This window comes from Microtus ochrogaster, chromosome 7 (genome assembly GCF_000317375.1).
Source record: "Microtus ochrogaster isolate Prairie Vole_2 chromosome 7, MicOch1.0, whole genome shotgun sequence".
Classification (NCBI taxonomy): domain Eukaryota; kingdom Metazoa; phylum Chordata; class Mammalia; order Rodentia; family Cricetidae; genus Microtus; species Microtus ochrogaster.
Genome location: NC_022014.1, coordinates 55807674 through 55830734, shown reverse-complemented (window position 1 = coordinate 55830734; position 23061 = coordinate 55807674). Strand labels below are relative to the sequence as shown.

General features: G+C 45.3%; 1 protein-coding gene across 1 annotated transcript in view; it reads left to right on the top strand.

Annotated features, from left to right (window-relative positions):
- Positions 1-23061, top strand: part of Dock2 (dedicator of cytokinesis 2) — a 413920-nt gene that overhangs the window by 327469 nt on the left and 63390 nt on the right. Inside the window, exons 30-32 of the mRNA XM_005350387.3 lie at positions 7705-7783; positions 13832-13932; positions 14025-14083. Of these exons, the coding sequence (XP_005350444.1) occupies positions 7705-7783; positions 13832-13932; positions 14025-14083 (239 nt within the window). The remainder of the gene's footprint in view (positions 1-7704; positions 7784-13831; positions 13933-14024; positions 14084-23061) is intronic.

Below are 23061 nucleotides of genomic sequence, written 5' to 3'. Positions count from 1 at the left end.
TCTCTCTCTCTCTCTCTCTCTCTCTCTCTCTCTCTCTCTCTCTCTCCTTACTTCATTGCAATCTCTCTCCCTCTGTTATCGACATCACTGTAATCAATCTACTCCTACCTCTGATTTACGCTTGTATGTGTCTATTACCTGTGCGTCTGCTTGTTGGTGGAGGGAGGGAGTTGTCCAGCCTTGAGTGTCTCCCCTGGCTGCAGGCTGTTTGTGTATGCGTAGGTGGTGACGTGTCTACTGTAAGAAACACTTTCTGGTAGAACATTTTTCTTTTTGGTAAGATGCAGCATTCAGCGTGATCTGATTTACATGACATGGTTACATTTTAAATAATCAAGTTCTTCATAATGTTGTAAATTAACACAATTACGCTGGGAAACCTCTCTTTTCCCTCTTGCATCTGTGCCTCGATCTGGAATCATCGCACTTCAAGGGGGTGAGGGTTTAAACACATTTCTACGGCTTCTCTTAAAACAGTCAATCAAGGTTTATTGAGTGTCTCGGGCTCTAGGGAGGGCCCAGATCCGTTCAGTCTCTAATCCTGAGGCTTCCTTCTGGAAAGGGAAGTCATAAGTTTGACCACAGAAACGTGTCCTGCATTGACCCTCATGAGAGCAGAGCCCAGAGGCCGCACGGAGGCCTACAAATCCTTTCTGGGTTCAATTCTGTCCCGTTCATTAGATAGCTATTGACTTTGGGGAAGCGACTTAGTTGTTCTGTACTCAGTTTTCCTTGCTGTAAAATGGGATTAGCAATAGTCCCCATCACAGAGGATTGTGGGGTTTCTGTGGCTAAGGTGAAAGAATAACCACTATAAAGTAATTACTAGGTCAGTGTTAGAACATAGCAAGAACTTGATAGCAATTGTTTTTATTTTTACGTTTCTGTGGTTCAGATTCATCTAGAATTCTCTGCAGAAGAGGCAAATACAGGCTGGACCTTGACTATCTTTTCTAGTGATCGATATCAAGATCCAGTGTCAAGCTCATAAAGGGTGCACAGCTGGGTCAGAACAGGTGGCTCTAGGAAGTAGAGCAGGCCCTGCTTAGCATTCGCATCATGGTTCTGTGGACATGACAGCAAATAGCTGGTACCCATTCCCCTTCCTTCTGCCTACCCAAGACTATATGACAAAGCTGACTTACACATTGCTGCATTGCCGGTAACGAAAAGAGAAGACATTCAACCTGAACCAAGCTCTGGACCCAGGCGTCTTCTTCCTGTGTACCAGAGACATTTATCTGAAGAGCTTTGAACAGATATTGGACAGCAGCCCTGAAGGGGAAACAGCCTGCCAAGGTCATGCAGAGAGTTTGCCAAAACTCTTAGAGCCCCCACCTCCTGTGATACACCTCAACCAGAAAACTCAGGGGAGAGAAAGACAGAGGCAGATGGATTCATGTTTTCATCTAGTGTATGTGTGAGTGTGTGTATGTACATGTGCATGCATGCATATGTGTGCCAGTGGACATAGGCCACGGTGCATGTGTGGAGGACAGAGGACAAAGCGCAATATACAAAAATCAATTCTCTCCTTCTACTCTATGGGTTTTAAGAACCAAAGTCAGTTTGGCAGGCTTAATGACAAACACCTTCATCTGCTCAGCCTTCTTGCTGGTTCATGGTTTCTTTACCTCACCTAGCACAACTAATCTTGAAGTGCAACTGGCTATAAGATTCCAGTTTTGGTGAGCCTGCTATCTCTCTAGGGAAATGCTGGAGGCACTTTAGGTGAGCTGTACCCTGTCAAGCTGGGACATGCTGCCTCTCTCTCTAACCCAGTGGTTCTCAACCTGTGGGTCATGAACTCTTCAGGGCTGAACGACCCTTTCACAGGTGGCACCTAAGACTATCAGAAAACACGGGTGTTTATCTACATCACGATTCATAACAGTAGCAAAATTACAGTTATGAAATAGCAAGAAAGCAATTTTATGGTGGGGGGGTCACTATAACATGAGGAGGTGTGTTAAAGGGTAGCAGCTTTAGGGAGGTTAAAAGCCACTGCTTTAACCTGTTGATGCATGACCCTTAAGGTGTTGTGATAGGAGCAACTTAAAGGTTCTGGAAAAATGCATGTCAGGGGGGCTGGAGAGATGGCTCAGAGGTTAAGAGCCCTGACTGCTCTTCCGGAGATCCTGAGTTCAATTCCCAGAAACCACATGGTGGCTCACAACCATCTGTAATGAGATCTGATGCCCTCTTCTGGCCCGCAGCAGACATGCAGACAGAATACTGTATACATAATTAATAAATCTTTTTAAAAAATGTATGTTAGGCTCAAGGAAAGCATAAGAGTTCCATCCCAGGCTTATCTATTATGCCCAGCCTTTAGCTTTACCAATAGAATCAACTGCACCCTCTAAACCACAGGGCAAAGGAGAGTGGGGCTCACAAAAGTCCTCTGCTCCCTGGGTGATACTCTCCAGAAGAGGATCCCCACTCTCTTTTCTGCTTTTATTCATGTCATACAACTTGTTACCGTGGGGTGGCTCTGTGCTGTCACATCAGCATACTTCCAGACTCTAGAATGGTGGCATTGCTAGAGGTGGTAGTGGCAAGCTTAGACACGGGAGAGCAATGACTGATGTTTGCCCTCCATGTGCAGAGGAACTGGACTCCCAGCTCCTGCATTGCATCTTATTGGGTCTTCACTCTTGGTTCCTCTCAGAGATGATGCCAGTGAGATTCTGGGATGGTCATGGTCCTAGCTCAGAAGGATAGGATGTTGACCAGGCAAAGCTTGCTATTGCCCTTGCAGTAACTCCATGTACTGGACCTGGTGCAGAGCCGACACTCTGGATTCCATGGAGCCTGCTAACACACCATGGATAAGAGGTGTTCGGTTGAGATTTGCAAATGAACTTTGTTTTAAACAACTTATGTTCATTGCTAAGAGCAACAGAGAGTTGAGTGTGTTTTTTATTTGCAACCACTTGAGAACAATTTTTAAAAAAGAAAAAAGCCTTATACTTCCTATCTTAAACACAACTAAGAGTTAAGTGGGATTTTTACATTTAGCATGTGGCTATCAGAGAAGGCAGGAGGAGGGGATCCACCTAACTCTTGCCACCAGCAGCACCAGGCTGTTTGCTAGCCTCTGGACATCCCAAGCAGGTTTAAACCGACAACCTAAATAATGTCTGTTCTGGAGTTGCCGATAGTTTTGTTGCTAGCGAGAATGTATAAAGCCCTCATTTGGGTATCACATATCAGCTCCTGAGATGTTTATACACAGCATGACAGGCACTCAATGCACTTCCATCTAGAGAATCAGATAACTAATCTTTAAGGAGAAAATATAGATGTTGTTTCAAAGGCATCTTAGCAAACGGCAAAAAAAAAAAAAAAAAAGCAAAACCAGAGAAATCCTGCTCTTTGACAGCCTGACAAGGTGGTGGATTTTGTGGGATTTTTCCATTTCTGTTGTTGTGTGGTCCTACCTGGCTCAAACCTGGTTGCTTGATATCCCTTGTTTGTTGTTTGTCTTTTCAACTATTTGTGTCTGGGTTTAGAAGGAGATTTGGGCAACCGGAAGGATTCAAAGCCCTCACACCATTGTGTAGCTGCAGGTTCTGGGTTGGGTACTGTGACTGGTACTCACCAGGCACTTACCCATTATTCCCTGCAGCAGCAACTCCCAGGAATGGTTCCCTCCTCCCTGTGTAGCAAGGAGGAACCGGAGACTTCAGAAGGATAGTAGCATGACCCAAATCCATAGAGCTGGAAAGTGGTGAAGTCAGAAATCACATTTAGAGGTATGTGCATGCTTCAAATTCTGTGATCCCAACACCTTTGTTTCCCCTAGCAAACAACGTGTCAAGTAGTTAATGAATTGCCGCCACAGCCCAATAGACAAGCTGGGCTCCACAAGGCAAATACTGGAGTACTCATCTTGTTCAAACCAGTCAAAATAGAAATCAGCCTTTATATGCAGCCCCCATATGTTCCAAGAGCCTCCTCTTTTATTTTCTGGGATTTCTCTGGCTTTGGGGTGCTCAGTACATCTGCAGGAGGTGTGTGTGTGTGTGTGTGTGTGTGTGTGTGTGTGTGTGTGTGTGTGTGTGTGTATGTAAATATACTGTTACCTTGGAATGAGTGATACCCAAGAACAATTTCTCACCACTGAGGAGTGGTGGCAGTGGTATTAATAGCTCAATTTATTTGTCTCCTAGGAGGGAACACTTCTGATGTGCAAATGTGTTGTATAAGCTCTCTTAGCGGCTCCCAAGCAGAATGGAAGTCAAATTATTGCCCATACTTATCTGTATTTCCTATCTTGTACTTCCCTGGTGCCTCAGGCAGGTTGTATGTATTTCTTGGGACCAGCCATTCAGAGGACAAGGAGACAATGATTGCCTGCTGCTCATCAGAAATCGTGGGAAGAAGGTGGTAGAGTGTTTGCCTAGTGGACATAAGGGTCTGAATTCACTGAGCAGTACTGAGAAAAGAAGGCAGAATCCCCAGCCTCAGCACTTCTCAGTTGAGGGGCAGCTGTAAAACTCCAGCTGTAATGATTATGGCTTTGTCCCCATCTGTAGCAGCGGGGTGAATGAAGTAGGTGGCTCTCGACCTGCTGAGGATGTGCCCAGACAGGCAGAGTGCTGGCTAGGAGGCAAAGCCAAAAACAGTGTTATCAGAGCTGAGTCTCTTCCCTCTTCCAGTAGCAAGTACAAAGGGTACTGTTCTTTGCTTCCACGGGAAAACTACCAACTACCAAGAGAAGAGGGAGTGGGGACAGGAAGTCTATGAGAATCGGCTTTAGTGTCAAAAGCAGAGAGCTTAGAGACAAGCGGGAGCTCAGGAGAGGCCTAGGATAAAGATACAAACTGGGAAAGCAAGCCCGTGAGTAAGAAATGTTCCCAATCCCTAGGAAAGTGTGCTCTGATGGAGGAAACAGATCCCGAGCCATTCAGATGCATCCTCCAGGATCACAGGGAATGTGCAAATGAAGCTGCAAGGGGCATGTTTAGGACCCCCGCCTTGTGAACAAATGGCTCATGGCCGAAAACAGAAGTTTGGTTACATGGAGACAGCTAAGATGTCACGTGTGGTACGAACACTGCCCTAGGAGAGTGAGAAAGTGACCTGTGCATAGGAGAATGAGCAAAGGTTTTAAGAAGTAGCGCAGTTGGTGAAGATCTTTTCCCATTCTGTAGGCTGCGGTTTTGTCTTGTTGACCGTGTCCTTTGCTTTACAGAAGCTTCCCAGTTTCAGGAGGTCCCATTTCTTAAGTGTTGTTCTCAGTGTTTGTGCTACTGGGGTGTATTTAAAAAGTCGTCTCCCATGCCAAAGATCTTCACCAAGCCCACATTACACAGAGGACTGATCTCCAAAATATACAAAGAACTCAAGAAACTTGACATCAAAAGAACAAATAATCCAATAAAAAATGGGGGTTCAGACCTAAACGGAGAACTCTCAGCAGATGAGTCTCAAATGGCTGATAGACACTTAAGGAAATGCTCAACCTCCTTAGCCATCATAGAAATGCAAATGAAAACAACTCCGAGATTCCATCTTATACCTGTTAGAATGCCAAGATCAAAACCACTGATGGCAGCTTATGCTGGAGAGAATGTGGAGTAAGGTGAATGCCCCTCCATTGCTGGTGGGAGTGCAAACTGGTACAGCCCCTTTGGAAAACAACAAGGCAATTTCTCAGAAAATTAGGAAACAATCTACCTCAAGACCCAACAATACTGCGGTTGGGTATATATCCAAAGGATGCTCAGTCATACCACAAGGACATGTGCTCAACTATGTTCATAGCAGCATTATTTGTAATAGCCAGAACCTGGAAACAACCTAGATGTCCCTCAACTGAAGACTGGATAAAGAAAATGTGGTACATTTACACAATGGAGTACTACACAGCAGAAAAATTTTGTGGGCAAATGGATGGATCTAGAAAACATCATATTGAATGAGGTAACAACCCAGACCCAGAAAGGCAAATGTAATATGTACTCATTCATAAGTGGCTTTTAGATATAAAGCAAAGAAATACCAGCCTACAGGCTACAACCCCAGAGAATCTAGATAACAAAGAGGTTCCTCCCTAGAGAGACATACATAGATCTACATAGAAAGGAGAAAAACACAAGATCTCCTGAGTAAATTGGGAATGTAGTGGTCATGGAAGAAGGTAAAGGGGAAGGGGGCAGAAGGGAGGGGAGCGGAGAAAAATGTATAGCTCAATAAAAACAATAAAAATAATTTGAAAAAAATGAAAACAAAAAACAAAAAAAAAAACAAACCAAAACAACAACAACAACAAAAAGAGGAAGTAGTGCATTCTGGGTGTTTTCAACTTGCAGCCCCGGGCTTTGTATGTTCCAAGATAGCAATGAACGTGTCCCAGCACATTTGTAAATGACAAAAATGACATCACGATGCCTAGAGATTGGACAGGACACCCTCAAGTATACACCAGAAAAGCATCATTTTAACTTAGCAGAATTGGAACAAGCGATAAAATGAAAACATGTCACTAAGTACTCAGGAATTGACCTGAATCACAGGGGAATAGTAAAAAAAGTAATCATAGGAAGAAAGGTCAGGGCCAAAGAATGAAGATCATTGGGTGTAAAGAGAGGGTTCGGGCCGGGCGGTGGTGGCACATGCCTTTAATCCCAGCACTCAGGAGGCAGAGGCAGGCGGATCTCTGTGAGTTCGAGACCAGCCTGGTCTACATAGTTCCAGGACAGGCTCCAAAGCCACAGAGACACCCTGTCTCGAAAAACCAAAAAAAAAAAAAAAAAAAAAAAAAAAAAAGAGAGAGAGGGTTCGGGTTGTCCATGGGCAGTGGAAGAACCATGAAGGTCAGCAATGTTTATGGGTGGGGCTGTCCCATAGGACCAGGTGTCCCTGAGAATGACAAGGCAAAAGAAGGGAGGCTGTAGGAACAGTCGGCATGGAAGGAGAAGGGGAGCCAGGCGGTCAGAGAGACCTGGAGGGTGCGTTTTGTTAGCAGGCACCCAAATCTGAAATGTGAGTGAGATTTGACTAGCTAGGGGTCTCCGAAAAACTAGAAATGAACTGCTTAAAGGAGGTGCAAGATCTGGGGAAGAGTGATCATGGGAACATTGTCTATTAGGGAAAAAAAATCTGAGAAACCACAAAATGGCCCATCAATAAGAAACTGATTAAATAAACTGAGCTGCAGCCAAAGAGGGGAATGCTCTTTGGTGATTAAAAACGGTGACGGGCGGCTGCACTCACTGGTGTGAACGGAGCGCAGGATTTATTATTGAGCGAAACAGGCAAGCTATGAAACTGCATTCATTGTGTAATGTCATTCATCAAAACGACATCCTTAAAATATCCCTCGCAGAGACACTTCTAAGGGGACCTTTGAAACGATGCTCACCCACATGTTGGTGGCACCCTTCTCAGGTGACAGGATCCCATGGAACATTGGCTGTTGTGTGGGCGAGGGAAGGATCTTTATTTCATTTCCGGGTGGCATGGATTTTTCAGCCATAAGCTTTTAAAGAGGTTGAATGTTAGACAAGACAAATTCCTAAAAAGTCAAATAGATAGCTGTTGAGTTCTAGCAAGGCAGCTGCAGCCCCTGTGCTGACCTGCAGTGTCCTCATCTGAAGACCAACCCTGCCCAGGGAGAAGATGAGGAAATTTTAGCTGTGAAGAGGAGAAAGAGAGGAGGCGCGAATGGTCCAGTAACCTTGTTTCCTCTTCCAGGGTCTTCCTGAGAGCGATCAACAAGTTTGCAGAAACTATGAACCAGAAGTTTCTTGAACACACAAACTTTGAGTTCCAGGTGAGTGTGAAGTGTTGGAGATGCTCAGGGCCGTCCTGGCAGCATTGGGCTGATAACTCCATCAGCCACCTGCAAGCACACAGGAGCCTTGTGTCTCTGGAGATGCTGCAAAAGGGAAGTGGGGAGGGGGAGGGGAAGTGGGGAGGGGGGAGGCGAAGCTCTGAAGCCTTGACAGGGACACATATGCAAATGGGACCTCCCACAATAGAGGCTCTAGTTTACTCTCCATCCAGCAGGTGCCTCCTTTTAAAAATGTAACGTTTTCTTACTGTTTTGTTCATTGGCGCCTAGAAACAGCCAGTCACAGACCCTGAAGTATGATTTACAGTAAAGCTTTCAAGAATATCTCTGTGACTTCCCAATTTCTCCAAAAGTCATTTTGGTGAGTGTGTGTGTGCTCAGCCAAGACTCAGGATCTCTGAGACACTCAGGGGGATGATAAGAATGTCCCTGGGGTAAGTGAAGTGATGTCTCTACTCAGACATCACACAAAGAACGCGCTCTTCAAACCCTGATGGGAAAGTCTGTTCTGCTGTGCATGCATGACTGCAGGACCCACCCACACCCCAAGTAACCCCCTCCAGAAAAGTCTCAACCTTAGAGCCTCTGGTAGTAGAGACCAAGTGAAAGGAAGTCACCTAGCGTAGTAACTCAGGGCTATGCTGTTTCCTGCCTGCTCGTCTGAGATGCTGTGTTTCCATCACACTGACCTCTCTAGCTCAGCGGCTCAGGCAAGGATGTCATCCCACCTGAGCGATATGTCTGTAAAATGCCACCTGCTCTCAGAATAGTTGCTCCTTAAAGAGCCTGCAGTGCCTGGCTCCTCTCTGAAGTTCGTCCAGTGACCCTGAGGCCATGAAGTCACATCTGGGTCTCTCGAGCTTCTTTGTGGCACTGACTGCCTTTTGAGGTCATCACTCTTGCTCCTGTGTCCCCCATACATGTCTCCTTTCCCCCTTCAGGTAAGATGTGACTACACAAGAATAAGAGCCTTGTGTTCTCAGCCACTCTGTGCTCTGTGCTGGTGCACACTGTGTCCCCTGGGGGAGGCGACACCTGGGTTGAGACCCTGCTGGGAAGATAGGTTGAGCCTTTGCTGGGCTGAAGGGATAAAGGTCCTCTTTGAATGAGGTTCTTGCTCTCTCTCCCATGACCTTGCATTCAGATCAGGGACCTGAATTGACTGATGTTCATAAGAAGAACAGCTGCCCTTTCCCCATATTTTATATGGCAGGTCATAAGAAATCATGCTAGGGCCATCCAGCTGCCCTGCAAGCTTTAAACTTCTGCCAGCTGGCTTCCTCTCTAAAGTTGCAGGAGTGAGACCCCAGAGCCATACACAGAGAGCTTGAAGTCAATGCAGTGATGTGTTTGAGACTAAAACCTGCAGAGGCTGATGTAGGCTGCCATGTGGAACCATGGTCACACTCTAGATTGAGAGTGTCACAACAGTCTTGGGTGAGGGTTTCTCTCCAGATGATATATCTTTCACAGGGCAATGAAACACGTCACTCTGGCTGTTTAAGATCAAGAGAATGGTTTCCTTTCCCTGAAAATGTAGCACGGATGCCCACAGGCTCCACTTACAAGCCTGTTCAGAGAAGTGGATATTACCATTGTGTTTGGAGGGACAATATACCCAGGGGCCAGAGAGGCAGTATGTGACCATAAAAAGCCAGCTGGTTTGTCATTTTCCCCTGTGTCAGCAATTCCAGCCTCAGGACCTGCTGGTCTGACTGCCACTCTCCTCCATGGTCTTAGAGAGGTACTTACCCACGACAGGATGAGTTCCAGTCTTCTGTACCATTCTTTTAGATTTCATACAACTTGCCTGAAAGAAAAATTACATATGAAAGAGCCCTAGGAAGCGGACATCCCATGTGTGCAAAGGTTAGACTTACAAATCGTGTGGTTTTAGGTAAAGTACTACACAGCTCTCTGCCTTGGATTCTTTGATGCTAAATGAAGATGCCATTAACGGCTATCTCTTCTAACAGTTCTAGGTGAATTGATTCATGTAATACACTTAGAATGGTCCTGGCAACATAAGAGCCATTTAACGAATGTTATCTTGTTAGCATCATTTTGATGATGGTGATGATGATGGTGGTGGTGGTGATGATGATAGTGATGATGATGATGATCGTGATGGCGATGGTGGTGCTAGCAGTAGTGGTGGCAGTGGTGATGGTGCTGATCAGCAGTGACCTTAAAAGCATCAGGGCGAGGGACTCAGGTCAGTTCTTGACAGGCAAGCCAACAGGGAAGCTGCTTTTTGATCACACAACATGGCCTGAGGCTGTCACACCCACAGGATTCTGTAAATGGTGAAAAGGAGCTGGGAACACAGAATCAAATAATTCTTTTTAATGAGGCTTCCACAGATATTTAGCGAAAAGTATCCCCAAAACTGGGTCATTTTTCAGTCTCCTCTTTTTCTTTATCCCGCTCCCATCTTTTCCTCCCCCTTGTAAGACTGGATTTGTTTTCTGCACCCTGCCTGGAACACCCCCGACTCCTTCTTGTGGGTTCATGTATTATGCATGTGATACCAGCAGGAACCGCCTCTGTGCAGAGCAGGGGCCAGGGAAAGGAGATTAGCCCCAACCTCTCCTCTGAGTGGTGGTTTTGTAATTTAAAGGGCAAAAAGCCAATAGTTCCATGGGTGCCACTCCGAAGGCACCAAGGCCTGGGCATTAAAGAAATGATGGTTTCTGCTGGGAGCTAAGATCAATGGTCCCCTCTGGATGCTGGGACTTGCTGCTCATTGCTGTCTTCAAGGTCACAAAGATCAAAAGAAGATATGGATTAACCTTGCAGGGCCTGTGCTGAGGGTCCAGGCTGCTTCATCATGGAGTTCTGCAACTCCCCTACTAAGCAGAGACTCGAAAGGAAATCAGTGCCAAGGAACATTATTCATTCCTTTGTTTATTGCCATACTATGAACATGGCATCAATGTACATGTCCATCCACAGAGCAAGGCATAAAGGAAATGTCCTATGCACAGTGGAATACTGTTCAGGCATAGAAAATAAATCCTGTCTTTTGTCTTAGCTTAAATAGATGCTAAGAACATTGTGCTAAGTGAAACAAGCCACATGCAGAAAGACACACACTTGGTGAGTTCGTTGGTTTGTAGCGTCTATGAGAGTCAATTTTGTGAAAGTAACTATGTATATCTTAAAGTTCCTAGACTAGAGACATTTACCACAAAGAATCAATGAATGTTTGGGTAGTGGATATACAGTGGTATACTTGTATCTAAACTTCCCATTGGAACCTGTGGGTTTGTACCTCGATCATGTGGTAATTTAACGCTTTTTAAAGCAACAGAGTTCAGGAGTGAGATCTACTTGGCTCTCAATGCTATATTCACCAGTAGGATGGAGCAATTTTCTTCCTTGTAGCCCTCAGTTTTTTGATGTCTAAATGAGGAGAAAAACACAAATTTTGTCATTTCTGAGAGGGATTTGACTTTTATTATTTTTAAATTGTGTAAATGTATGTGTGGTACTCACAAAGAGACCAGAAGAGGGTACCAGATCTTCGTGAGTCAGTTGTACATTGCTATATAGATACTGCAAACTGAACTCAGATCCTCCACTAGATCAGCCAGGGCCATTAACCACTGAGCCATCTCTCCAGCTCTTCAGAGGGGTTGATAAGAATACATAGAAAATTTTTTTGTGGCCATTCACTGTGCACTCATTTCACAAATACTGCTGTGATACACGCTGGGTCAGGCATACAGCTAAACATCCTATATATCAAGGTGATCCAAGTAAATGAAGTCTTTGTCTCTATGACCTTTACATTCAGTAGTGAAGATTGAAAGTAAAGTCTTTGGTTTAGAATATGTCATGAACACTGTGCACAGAGTGTAATGAGGATGGATGCCAGCAGATTTGCTTTAGTGTACATTACTGGGAAGGCTGATGTAGGAATTGATATCTAAACCTATATTGCTAGAGTCCATGGGAGTTTTCTGGGCAGGATTTCCTCATTTAGTCCTTATAACTACACCCTTTGGGGCCCATTATCCTCATTTTCCAGGTGAAGGAACCTGAAGGAACGGAGTCTCAAACAGGTAGGGTAGCATGCTCCTGACAGTGGAGATCGTAATTAGATCGTAGCCATGGAAAGCATCCAGGCAGTAGCCACAAAAACAAACAGTAAAGTAAAAACTTGTCTCTGTCCTGAGGCTCTGTGATTCTAGTCCTAGGAATGCAGACCACACAGAGAGATTCTCAGCAGAAAGAGGCTCCAGTGAGGGGTGTTAGTGCAGTGCTAGGGCTGGAGGAAGAGAAGTGGGGCCAAGGTCATGTCTACGTGTAAGGGAAAGGTTGAAGGTTGAAAGTGAAGAAGTAACCTTACAGCAAGAATACTATGAGGCACGGGAAGACAGTGAAGCAGATCCCTGTCAGTACCGGAGAATCACAATATGGACAGGTAAAGAGAAAAAGCAGAGAACACTATGCCTGTTTGTGAAGGATGCCCGCCTGTGTATTTATTGAGACACGGAAGTTCTCTGAGAAGATACCAAGACATTACTTCCTTTTTCCATTAGGCTATGCTTCAAGACAGGATAGAAAAATGATGTTTTGTTATTGAAACATTTGCTCTTTGCACTTTGAAAAAGCCATATGTATGTTACTTTTATGACTTTTTTGGTTAATTAAAAATAACTAAATTCTCCTTATGTCCACTAGTGATAGAGCTGTGTGTGGTCACGTGACATATCTGGTTCTTAGGGTTTCTTGCTTTGACATTAAGTTGTGTACTCATGGAAAATGGGACCCCCGGCCTGATATTCTCTGAAATTTGACCTCTAGGCCTGTGGAAGGTATGACTTTGAGCAGTCATGACCATGTCAGTGATGGTTGTTTGCAGCCTGTGATGGGCCTGCTTGAATCGGAAGGTAAACCGATTCCACGGCAGGGCAGTCTCTCTTGCTGCTGGGTCTGTCCTTTTGCTACACAGCATAAAAAACTTAGCAAGCCAGGCATCTTAATACACTTCCCCTTGAGCATCCAAGTGGCTAGGCTCTGCTTTGGTATAAAAGAATCCACTTGGATAATGAAAAGGAAACAACAATGAGACCAACAGATTCTTGCACGCTCTCACTGTGGTTCACGCCCGGTAGACACACCATCTCACTTTGCCTTCACTGCAGCCCACCGCAGTGAGTACCGGGTCACCCCAACTTTGCAGATGAGTTTGCCGAGGTTCGATAACACCCAATCTGGACCTTCATCTTCCCCGTCTGTGGCCCACATCAGTATCGTCATCCCCGTGCTCATCCTTCTGAGTACTTTCCATATGGATGCATTGAGTGTTTGTTCTGCTCTGGCTCACCGCCAGCTGGGGGAGCGGATTCCACCAGTCTCCTTCCCAGTCAGCAGCAGATCATACGCCTGGAAAACTTACAGCAGCTGAGGACATACGAGCTGGTAGAAAGGGAATCACCCTCACCGTCTCTAGGCTTGACTCCCTCTCCCACTGAAGGTGTGATGCTGCTGATGGTCCCGGAACCAGGTTTCAAGATCGTTGGACAGAGAGGAAGGCAAATGCAGAGCACTTTAAGTCAGAATGGATTACAGGCTGGCTCCTAAGAGCTGTCAGGTTGATCAGGGAGGGTGCTGTCGCAGGAAGCTCTGATTTCCCGAGGAGTCTTAACTCTCACACACCTATAATTTCAGGGCAGGAACCAGCTCACCAGTTGGGGTGAGTTACTCGTCTTTCAAAAACCAAATCAACAAAAAGCACCACCGCCACAAGAACCCAGCTCTAAAATTCTCCTCCGGCAAGGCCATTGTCAGAGAGGGGAAAGGCCTGGCCAGGGCCTGGGGAAAACCATTCATTGTCCTTGCTTTGGCCAGAATGTTAATTTCAGAGTCTGTGCCAGTTAGGAAATTGCAGAGCACACAATTAAACTGGCCTCGCCTCTGTCGTCTGCCATCTTCATAAATTATTCACGTCACACCGTGTTTAATATGCTTCCCCTCTTTCAGGCCCTCTCCATAGCGGTTCTCCTCTTTCTTTCACAGCTGTGGAACAACTATTTTCATCTGGCAGTGGCTTTTATCACCCAGGACTCTCTGCAGCTGGAGCAGTTCACGCACGCTAAGTACAACAAAATCCTGAATAAGTAGGTTGCATTCTTGGATCTCCTGAGGGGGGCAGGGCGTCATGAAATGCTCTGGAATGGGGCTTGAAGCCGGCATTTTTTGCTTCTTCCAGGTACGGGGACATGAGACGGCTCATTGGCTTCTCCATCCGTGATATGTGGTATAAGCTTGGTGAGTAGGCGTGCCTGTGCTGGAAAGATGCATCTGCCTGCTTCCAGTGCCTTCCTGAAGACCAACCCCCACCCTATCCTTCCCCGTGAATCTGCCTCTGTGTGATGTTCCTGAAGACCTATGGAGTCTAACAGGAATTTGTAGGAGGGAGGAGAAGGCAGGGCTGCTGTGGGAGTGATCCGCGTACGTCACGGGAATGCTTGTTGCTGATTGGAGGTCACTGTTCTACATCCTGCTTGTGTGATGTGGCCCGGAAATACATTTGGACCTCACGGGGTGGGAGAATGGATCCTCCCAGGAATGACTCCCGAAGCTGCCCGTGGTCACAGTGACTGAAGGACTGGCTTGTGGTTCATGGTGAAGGGAGAGATGAGAGGGAGGGACCGTTGCTGACATTCCGAGTGAGGCATGGACTAAACAGATCCTATAGAAACTTCAAAGCGCATCCTTTAAGGTCACCTCCTTTCTCTTACTGATCAGGAAACTCGAAGTGGGAAGTTGCTTTCTTGAGCTCGGACAACCAGAAGTCTCAGAGTGGGGCTTTCATTCCGTAAGCACAGTGGCCATTAATCTTGCTTATGGATTGAATACTGCATGAAAGATAGATGGATAAGTCAGTGAAGAGTGAGCAAGTCCGTCTCTGACATTTGGTTTTCTCTTTGACTCTTGTGTACAATTCAGTTGTTCTGCTCTGGGCTTAGTTATTGGCCCTCAGCAGTAGAGGCATTGATAAAGGGATTTGCCTCTTGGCTTTAACCTCTATGACCATCCTGGACTTTGTTTCCCACTTCCCCAGAACTCTTCATGTGTTCTGGCCCCCATCAGATGCTCTGGGTAACTTTTAGAGTAAGATCTATCCTCTGCTAGAGGAGGGGGCATATAGTATAGTAGGTTGAATATCAGTATGGTTTCTGTGGATGTTGGTGATATCAGACCCCAGCTAAGACCACACACTTAATGATAGGAAAGTCACGAGTTGGCTCATAGAGTCTAAAGCAGAGCAAAGGACCTAGGCCCAGAACAGACTGCTGCAGGTCTGCTTGGGGCCTTGCCAAGTCATGTACAGGCTACCATCAAGCAAGAGAATTTAACATCCCTTGGCCTAAGTAAAGGAATTAACACTGTCTCACAAAGTCCCTGTAAAAGTCTTAAGAGAAAGACTGCAGTGAATATAGCTGTGGAGGTCTGCACACATACGTCAAAATTTTTATTCCTATTCTTATTCTGGTCCAAAAAGATGGAACCTACCGCCGGGCGGTGGTGGCGCACACCTGTAATCCCAGCACTCGGGAGGCAGAGGCAGGCGGATCTCTGTGAGTTCGAGGCCAGCCTGGTCTACCAAGGGAGTTCCAGGACAGGCTCCAAAGCTACAGAGAAACCCTGTCTCGAAAAAAAAAAAAAAAAAAAAACAAAAGATGGAACCTAATTGGGCTGAATCTCAGTCCAGTATACACCATAAGACTCAAAGAATGGGGTTCAGACAGCAATCTGAAAGAGTGAAGTAGAGAGAGCCCTGTAACCCATAGAGATTCTACAGGGCAGGTACTGCCAACATTTGGATTAGGATAACCTTTGACTGTAGGGGCCATCCTTGGGTATTGGATCTGAACTCTATCATCTAAGCTGCTAGTGGCAATGTCCCCAGTTGTGGCTATCAAAACCTCTTCAGATATTATGATGTTCCCCTAGGAGATATTTTCTTATCATGTCCTATGTCTGGCAACTTTGAATAAGGACAGGGCTATCAGAAATACTTTGTCTCACTTCTCATTTGTGTTAGCTAGCTTTTTGTAACTAGGACCAGAATAGCCAAGACCATTCCTTAATTTGCCTTGTGGTTTCAGAGGCTTCGGCCCACCCACCCTTGGCTCTGTGAATTCAGAGCTTGTGGTGAACCTCACGGCAGCTCAGGGGTGTGCAACAGAGGCTCCTCAGATCATGGTGGAAAGGAAATGAGCTGGGGGTGGCAAAACACAGTCCCATCCCTACCCTACCCTACAATGACACACAGACCTACCTACTTCTTGCGGCCAGGCCCTGCCCCTTAGAGTTTAATTCTCCTCCAGAAAATACTTGACATTAGCTAGAAGCCAAGCCTTAGCCCGTGTGGAACATTGTGTGCTCCAAACCTAACACCATTGCTTTGCAATAGAAAAAGGAAAGAAAGAAAACAGAAGGCAATGTAAGTGCAGACACGTGTGAAGGGGAAGCAAGGGCCAGGAGCAAAGTATTGCTAACCGACTTCAGCAGACAGCAGCCACCAGTGGCTGCAGCTCTCCAGCCCCTTGCTATCTGGCTAGAATGCAAGCTCATCACTACCACATCTTCTGATTTTTTTTTTTTCAAAAGAAACCAAAAACCTGGTTCTTTCAAGGCATTTCCCAGTGTGTGCATATCAATGATGACTAATTGAATGTTTTCAAAATATTGCATGCTCCCAGTGAGAGAATGGCTTCCCGCTTTGCATACTGTATTCCTACCAACAGAGAGACTAGCTGAAGCTGCGGTGGGCCTCTGCTCCCAGCTCCCCACCCCAGGCTCTGTCAGAATCACAGAACAAGGAGCTCTGCTCTGTTGGTTGCAAGAGGCTCCACACAGCCTGCTTCTCCTCTGAACATCCTTCACTGCACCCTTTTCCACCCAGAAGATTTTATTTAGATATAGATTATGTTTTGGCAGGGAGTCTTGTACTTCCAATTATGCTGATGAATGAAAAGCTGTTACCAAATATTCCACCTGCTTAGAATCACAGAACACCAGAGCTGGAAAGGGCCCTTTAGAGATCATATTGTCCAGCATTTTTCAAACATTTATTTTTAGCTGAGGGCCAATAAAAAGAAGACTCCATGCTTGATAAGTAAATGGGATAGGAAGCAGAAATATTGTAATTAAAGTGAGCAGGGGACATAAGTCCTGTTATAAATGGCTGACTCCCAGTGCCAACCCCTGAGGACAGCTGGGTAAGGGGTTTTTATATGATCTGACCTTTGGTTTTACCAGCGAGGAAACTGAGGATCAGAGAGGAGAAAGGGCTCATACATAATCACTTAGTGGACTAGAGGTAGGAACCAAACAAACATGCTGGCAGAAGAGCTTGCTCAGACACATCACAGATTTCTTTGCTACTCAAAATGCCTGAAGAATGAATTAGCACAATTAAAAGACCTATCTAGGGGTCACAGGGAAAAAGCCATGGATTGCGACTGCTCTCAGTGATGGTATTTGCTGGGGGTGGCAAGGAGTTTCTGAAGAGCAATTGTGAGAACAGAGAGGCCCAGGCCACTCTATGTGAAGGGGATTAGAGGTGGCCTCTGGCATGTCATCTAAATGCTGTATTTCCACACCACGCTGCTAAAGATCTGATCGTGGAGAGCAGCACCACAGCCCTGCTGGTCTTCCCTAAATGGCCCCTTGTTCAGACAAATGATGGTTACTGCAGGAAACAGAAATCAAAGGAAACTGTGCCAAAAGAAACACCCTTCACCTCTTGGCCAGACTTCTGAGGAAGAAGAAAGCACATCATTCTGAAGGGGTCTTCCTGGTGTGTGTGGGTAGGTGTGTGAGCACACCCATGCACACACACCCCAGGCTTTCACTCACTAGTGACATGGCTACCCTCTTTTTCCTTGTCTCTTTCGGGAATAAGAACAGAAATCCGAGGCAGGGAGGATGAGTGGCTGCCTCGTTGACATCCTCCCCTGTTGCTCCATGGGATTCTGGGGTTAGCGCACTAATGAGATTAGCTTGATAATCCTCACCAGGGCCAAGCTCTGAGTTCATTAGGGACCGATGTGGTGAGACCACTACACAGCTAATGACGGGCTTGAAAGGGCAGCTCATGGAATAGCTGAGCTCTCAGTAGTAGCTTTTGCTGAGGGCTCATGCAGTAGCTCTTCTTTTCCTAGCTGACTGGATCGTGATAATGGTTTTGTTTCTGTTTTTAGAATTGAAATTTGTTCAGCTAACAATGTCTCGGAGTAGATGGTGGTCGTGTGACCCGGATCTGTCCCACAAAGAAAAAAAAACCCAGCAGAAACATGTTTGTGTGTATTTAGCAAAGTATTTCTTCAGAGAGAAATGGGGGTGGAGGAAATGGGAAGAGGGAGAAAGGACTCAGAGCACAGCACATCATTATTTTGCTCTTCTTCTTTCTGGAGAATGACATGATGGCTGGAGAGACCGCAATCATGTTGACGCCTTGAGGACACAGTCACATGCTGAGGATGGAGGTGACACTTTGTTCTGTCTTCTTAGATTCCCAGCTCTGAACTGACTGTCTTCTGAGATTTTGTTAAGGAAGAAAATGAGAGCTTTAGGGTTAGCCTTGGTAGCCAGATTTTCATGATACCTCTAACGAATAGATCAGCTCATTTGACTCTCTGATCTCATAGGTCATGTAGCTCTGGCAGGTCAGCTGAAGCAGAAGGACACAAGGTTAGCAAGCAACGGTTCCTTGAGCTGTCCTTAGAAGAATTTGTCTTTGTACCCCAAGCCTCGTGTTCTCATGAATAATTTTTCCAAAGAGTTTACATTTTCAAATGACATGAAATAGCCAACTGTTTTCCAGAGAATACTGATAATAAGTAAATTATAGTGCATGTTAGTATTTGAAATTGTGCTTTAATGCCGGCAGCAATCAAGAGACTCAGCATCAGTATCTTCTTCTTATTAGGAAAGTCTGTAGCAGCCATGTGATTACAGAGACCTAATTGCAAGGCTCAACTCAGACTTGAAGGTTATGTAACAGTCATTCTTCTGGGAAGAGTATAGGCATGTGTGTGTGTTCACGCTTGCATGTGTGTTGACTTGAGAAAGGAGGCATGTCATGAGAGTTTTTGGCGAGGAAGACTACTTAGTGTTAGGAGCACAGCCATTTAAGGGTTTGTGCCTTTTGTGTTTTAGGGTCCTGGACCAATGCCAATGGTATAGGTTTCTAAAACTGGATTTCTGCTGAGCATGCGGTAATGCCCATTTTGCTAAAATGACTTTGCATTTAACCTTCCCACTTTCCCTTGGTTTAATGTCAGGCTGATGTGTTAACTGTCATCATGGGAAAAAAGACAGTAGCTTCCTGACCACATGCGTTTGACGACCACACCTGGCAAGCCCAGGAGCACAGCTGGGCTGTTTCTTTTTATACACTTTCTTCATAACCAAGTGGACTGATAGCGGAAGGGTTGAGGGGAAATAGGGCGTGATTCATATCCTATAAGGAAGAACCTTCTGTTTAGGTGGGGGCATTAGAATATTGCTGTTTAAGGTGAAGCAATCGAGTCACAGAGACCATGGTGGAAATGTCTCCTAAAGCAGGACAGAGAGTGAGTGGCCCACCTCAGGGCTGAAGTAAAGATGCAACAAGGCAAGAGTTCCAGGAAGGTGGCCTAAGCAAACAGGCTGCTTGGAGTGGGATAGCAGGCTGCCCAGAAGAAATATGGAGTGGGGTTAGAGGAAACATCCATCCACACATCCATACACTTAATAGCAAACACTGAGCACTGTGGTGGACCATGGTACTTTAAATGGCAAAGGGTGCAATTGTTGTGATCAAAGTAGGGACTCTTGTGGTGAGGGTGTCTTGGGTCATCCAGATGGGCTTATGCAATTATAAGGTCCTTGAATATGAAGAGAGAGGCAGAAAAATGAGAACTAGAGAAGTCTGAGGAAGGCCCAATAAGGGTTAAGGTGAGAGGTCATAAACCAAGGGATAGAAGGAGACTCTAAACCTGTCGGGGAAAGGAAACACATTCTCTCTTGGACTTCTGACCTCCGTCATGTGTGTTCTTCCTTGGTGTTTTAGTACAATAAAACCCATTTTAGACTTCCATTCTCCAGGAGTACGAGAAAATGTGTTTGAAGTCATCAGTGAGTTGTGACTAACCACATCAATAACAGGAATCCAGTACAAGCACCTACTAAAGGTCATGTGACTGAGATTAAAACTTAATACAGACGAACAACACAGGCCTGGCCTCATTGACTGGGTCGTACCACTGAGAAGTAGAATATTGGTTGCAATTCTTTGATTCATGTCTGTAAAGATGAAACAGCTATAAAGTAGAACCTGGAGGCACACAGAGAGCCTATGAGGACCACTCAGAGTGAGTGTCATGGACTGCTCCAACAAGGAGGAGCCAAAAGCTCTTCTTTCTATTGACCTGTCCTGTTGGGGTAGAACGTGAGCTGTAAGTCTTATTTTAAATACAGTAGTACCTACACTATCAGACTATTCAAAAGGCCTGGACATGGCACTGCCTATAATGCCAATAATTGGGAGCTGCAGACAGGACGATCAGGAGTTTGATTTAATCTTCAGCTATATAGGCCAACATGGGCTGTAGGAGACCCTGTCCTAAAGGACAAAGGAAGGGTAAGAGAAAGAGAGAATTAAAAGGAACAATGAATTAATTTTAACTACACAAATGTACTTTATGATGAGGATTACATTCTAATAAACTCAGCATAAGCTATTTTAATAAGATATGTAAGTCGGAAATGTATCACAAATCCTCACCCAGCTGAGTAACCCAGCGCCCTGGAGTTTTGGCGACCTTTGCTCCCAGTGGTGAAGCTTCCTGGAGTACAGCTTTCTGTATCTGCCTGACATCAAGAGCGAGTACTGAATTGCGTATCACTAGCCTGGACAAAAAGGATCCAAATTCAAAATCCAAGATGCAGAGCTGGAGATATAGCTCAGAGGTAGAATGCTTGCCTGGCATCCACAAGGCCCCAGGTTCAAGTCCAGCAATGAAAAAAATTCAAGACAATTTCTATAAAATATACTTTACTTTAGTAGTAGCTTTGAAGTTGAATAGTTAATCTCATAAACCAGGAATAGTCTCTATTTTATTTAACTTCATATTTCAAAGTTGTATGACTTTTAAGAGATGATCGGCATAAAACATCTTCAAGGTTTTAAAATATTTTATTCTTGGGTAGATTTTTTTGTATGCTCAGACTACATTGACTCCTGGATAGTCATACCTCAATTGTTCAAAAGACAGCAGCTCACGGCATCTACAATGAGCCTTAGCATCCTAAAGAATGCCTAGGAGTTTATTCTCATGAGCATGTGTGGGATTGGACTCAGAGAGGGGAGTGAGGCTGAGGCCATTTGTGAAAGCCCAAGGGAGAAGAGGCAGGATATACTGGAGAAGCCGAGGACAGGGTACCGAGGGAAGGCAGGTGCAAGGCATGAATAGGGCACAAAGGGGCCTCCAGCCAATGGCCTGCAGAGTGCAATGCCTTCTACCCGTCTGTGAAGGTGGACCAGGCAGCATCCAATGGGCCCGAGAGCAGTGTGGAGGACCATAAGTGTCAGAGCAGTAAAAGAAAATCCATCTGCATCCTGTCCCTCGTTAATTCTTTACAATAGGAGTGAATTAAAGTATAAAACAAAAAGCTGAGTAGTCTGTAAGTTCCCATTAAAAGGCCCAGTGGTTTTCACATGGAGTGTTATTTTGTTTTAGTTCTCCTCTTTCTAGAACCTGATACAGCGCTGAGCCCAAAGGACCACCCCCACCCCCACCCACTGTGCCACCATCTTTATTTAACATTAAGGCTACTGAGTTCCCTCAGGTCCCATATATTGAAAAGCCCCATGTTTCTGTGTTTCTATTCACTGTTTAACCTTCTACCATGTACCATGTGTTTCTAGAGGTCCAGGGAGGTTGAGTGATGAGAGCTGACCATGGGAGTCAGTGTCAGAGACTCCATAGGCCGGAGGGAAGCAGGGCCAGGCACCTCCCAGAGCTGCCGGGATAGTTTTCCAGGCTGAAGCTGAAAGGCTAGCCAGCTATCCTCACTCTTCTCCCTGAGAACACAGTGATGTTTTCTTGATTTGGAAATGCCCAGGAGGTCTACCGGACTCTGAAACCCAAGATGTCATAACTTGCCCTTGTTGTTGTACATGTCAGGGTCTGTGGTAACATGTAGTGAGCCATATAGTCTGCCTCTTCTGTCCTGCAGCAGCCTCATGGGATCTGCAACCTCTTCAGCTCCTTTCAAAAATTCCCAAGGATTTCCTATCTTCCTTTCCTTGCCCATGATCTCAGATTCTCTGTGTTCAGTTGTCAGTCTTCCCTGAAGGAATGACAGGCAAGTGCCATTGAGTTGATGAGCAACTCAGGTGGGAACACACAGGGCCCCTTTACATCCACACAGGTAGGCTTTCCCTGAACTCCCATTGAACTCCCAGAACTGGATCCTTCCAGCACCCAGCCCTGCCACACCTGGAGTTAACCTGCTGGCTCCCCGGCATTTTAAATGCCTTTTCTAATTGCTATCTCTCCCCGGTAGTATCCAGCATTTAATATCTATCTATATCTATATCTATATCTATATCTATATCTATATCTATATCTATATCTATATCTATATCTATCAGACCAATCCCTCTATATCTTCTATTTCTTCCCCCCATATAGCAGCAGGTGTGTTTCTTGAACGAGAATTCTTTTCTTCCAAATGAGTTTCTCTTCAGTTAGTTACAAATGTGTTCTCTCTGTGAGCTTGTGTGCCTATGTACATAAAGATATACAAATCCATGCTCTCCTTTGGCTATTTAGACAAGAATTCTAATGTGCTGATTTTTTTTATATAAAGGAATAATATTTCTTTGGGGGACAAAGTTAAGTGCCTTTGCAATCACGGTGTATTTAAAGATCAGCATCTCTCTTCTCTTCTTTCCCCATTTTCCCAAATACCTCAACAGACTACAGAGAAAACAGGTCAAAAATATCAAAATATCTTCCCAGTCTACAGCATCTCCATCCTTCATTTACAAGCGCTTTAAAGATATCCCTATCACCCCGGCATCCTCTGATATTCTACAGGCCTTCGTTGCCTAAGCAGCCATCCCCACCCGCCGTTGCTTATCTGACAGCTCCAATTTACCTTCTGCCTAATATTGCACTCGACTTTGAATTTTAAAACCCTCCTGTTGTTTGAAAAGGATCTTGAAGGACAACGTCAGAAGCCTG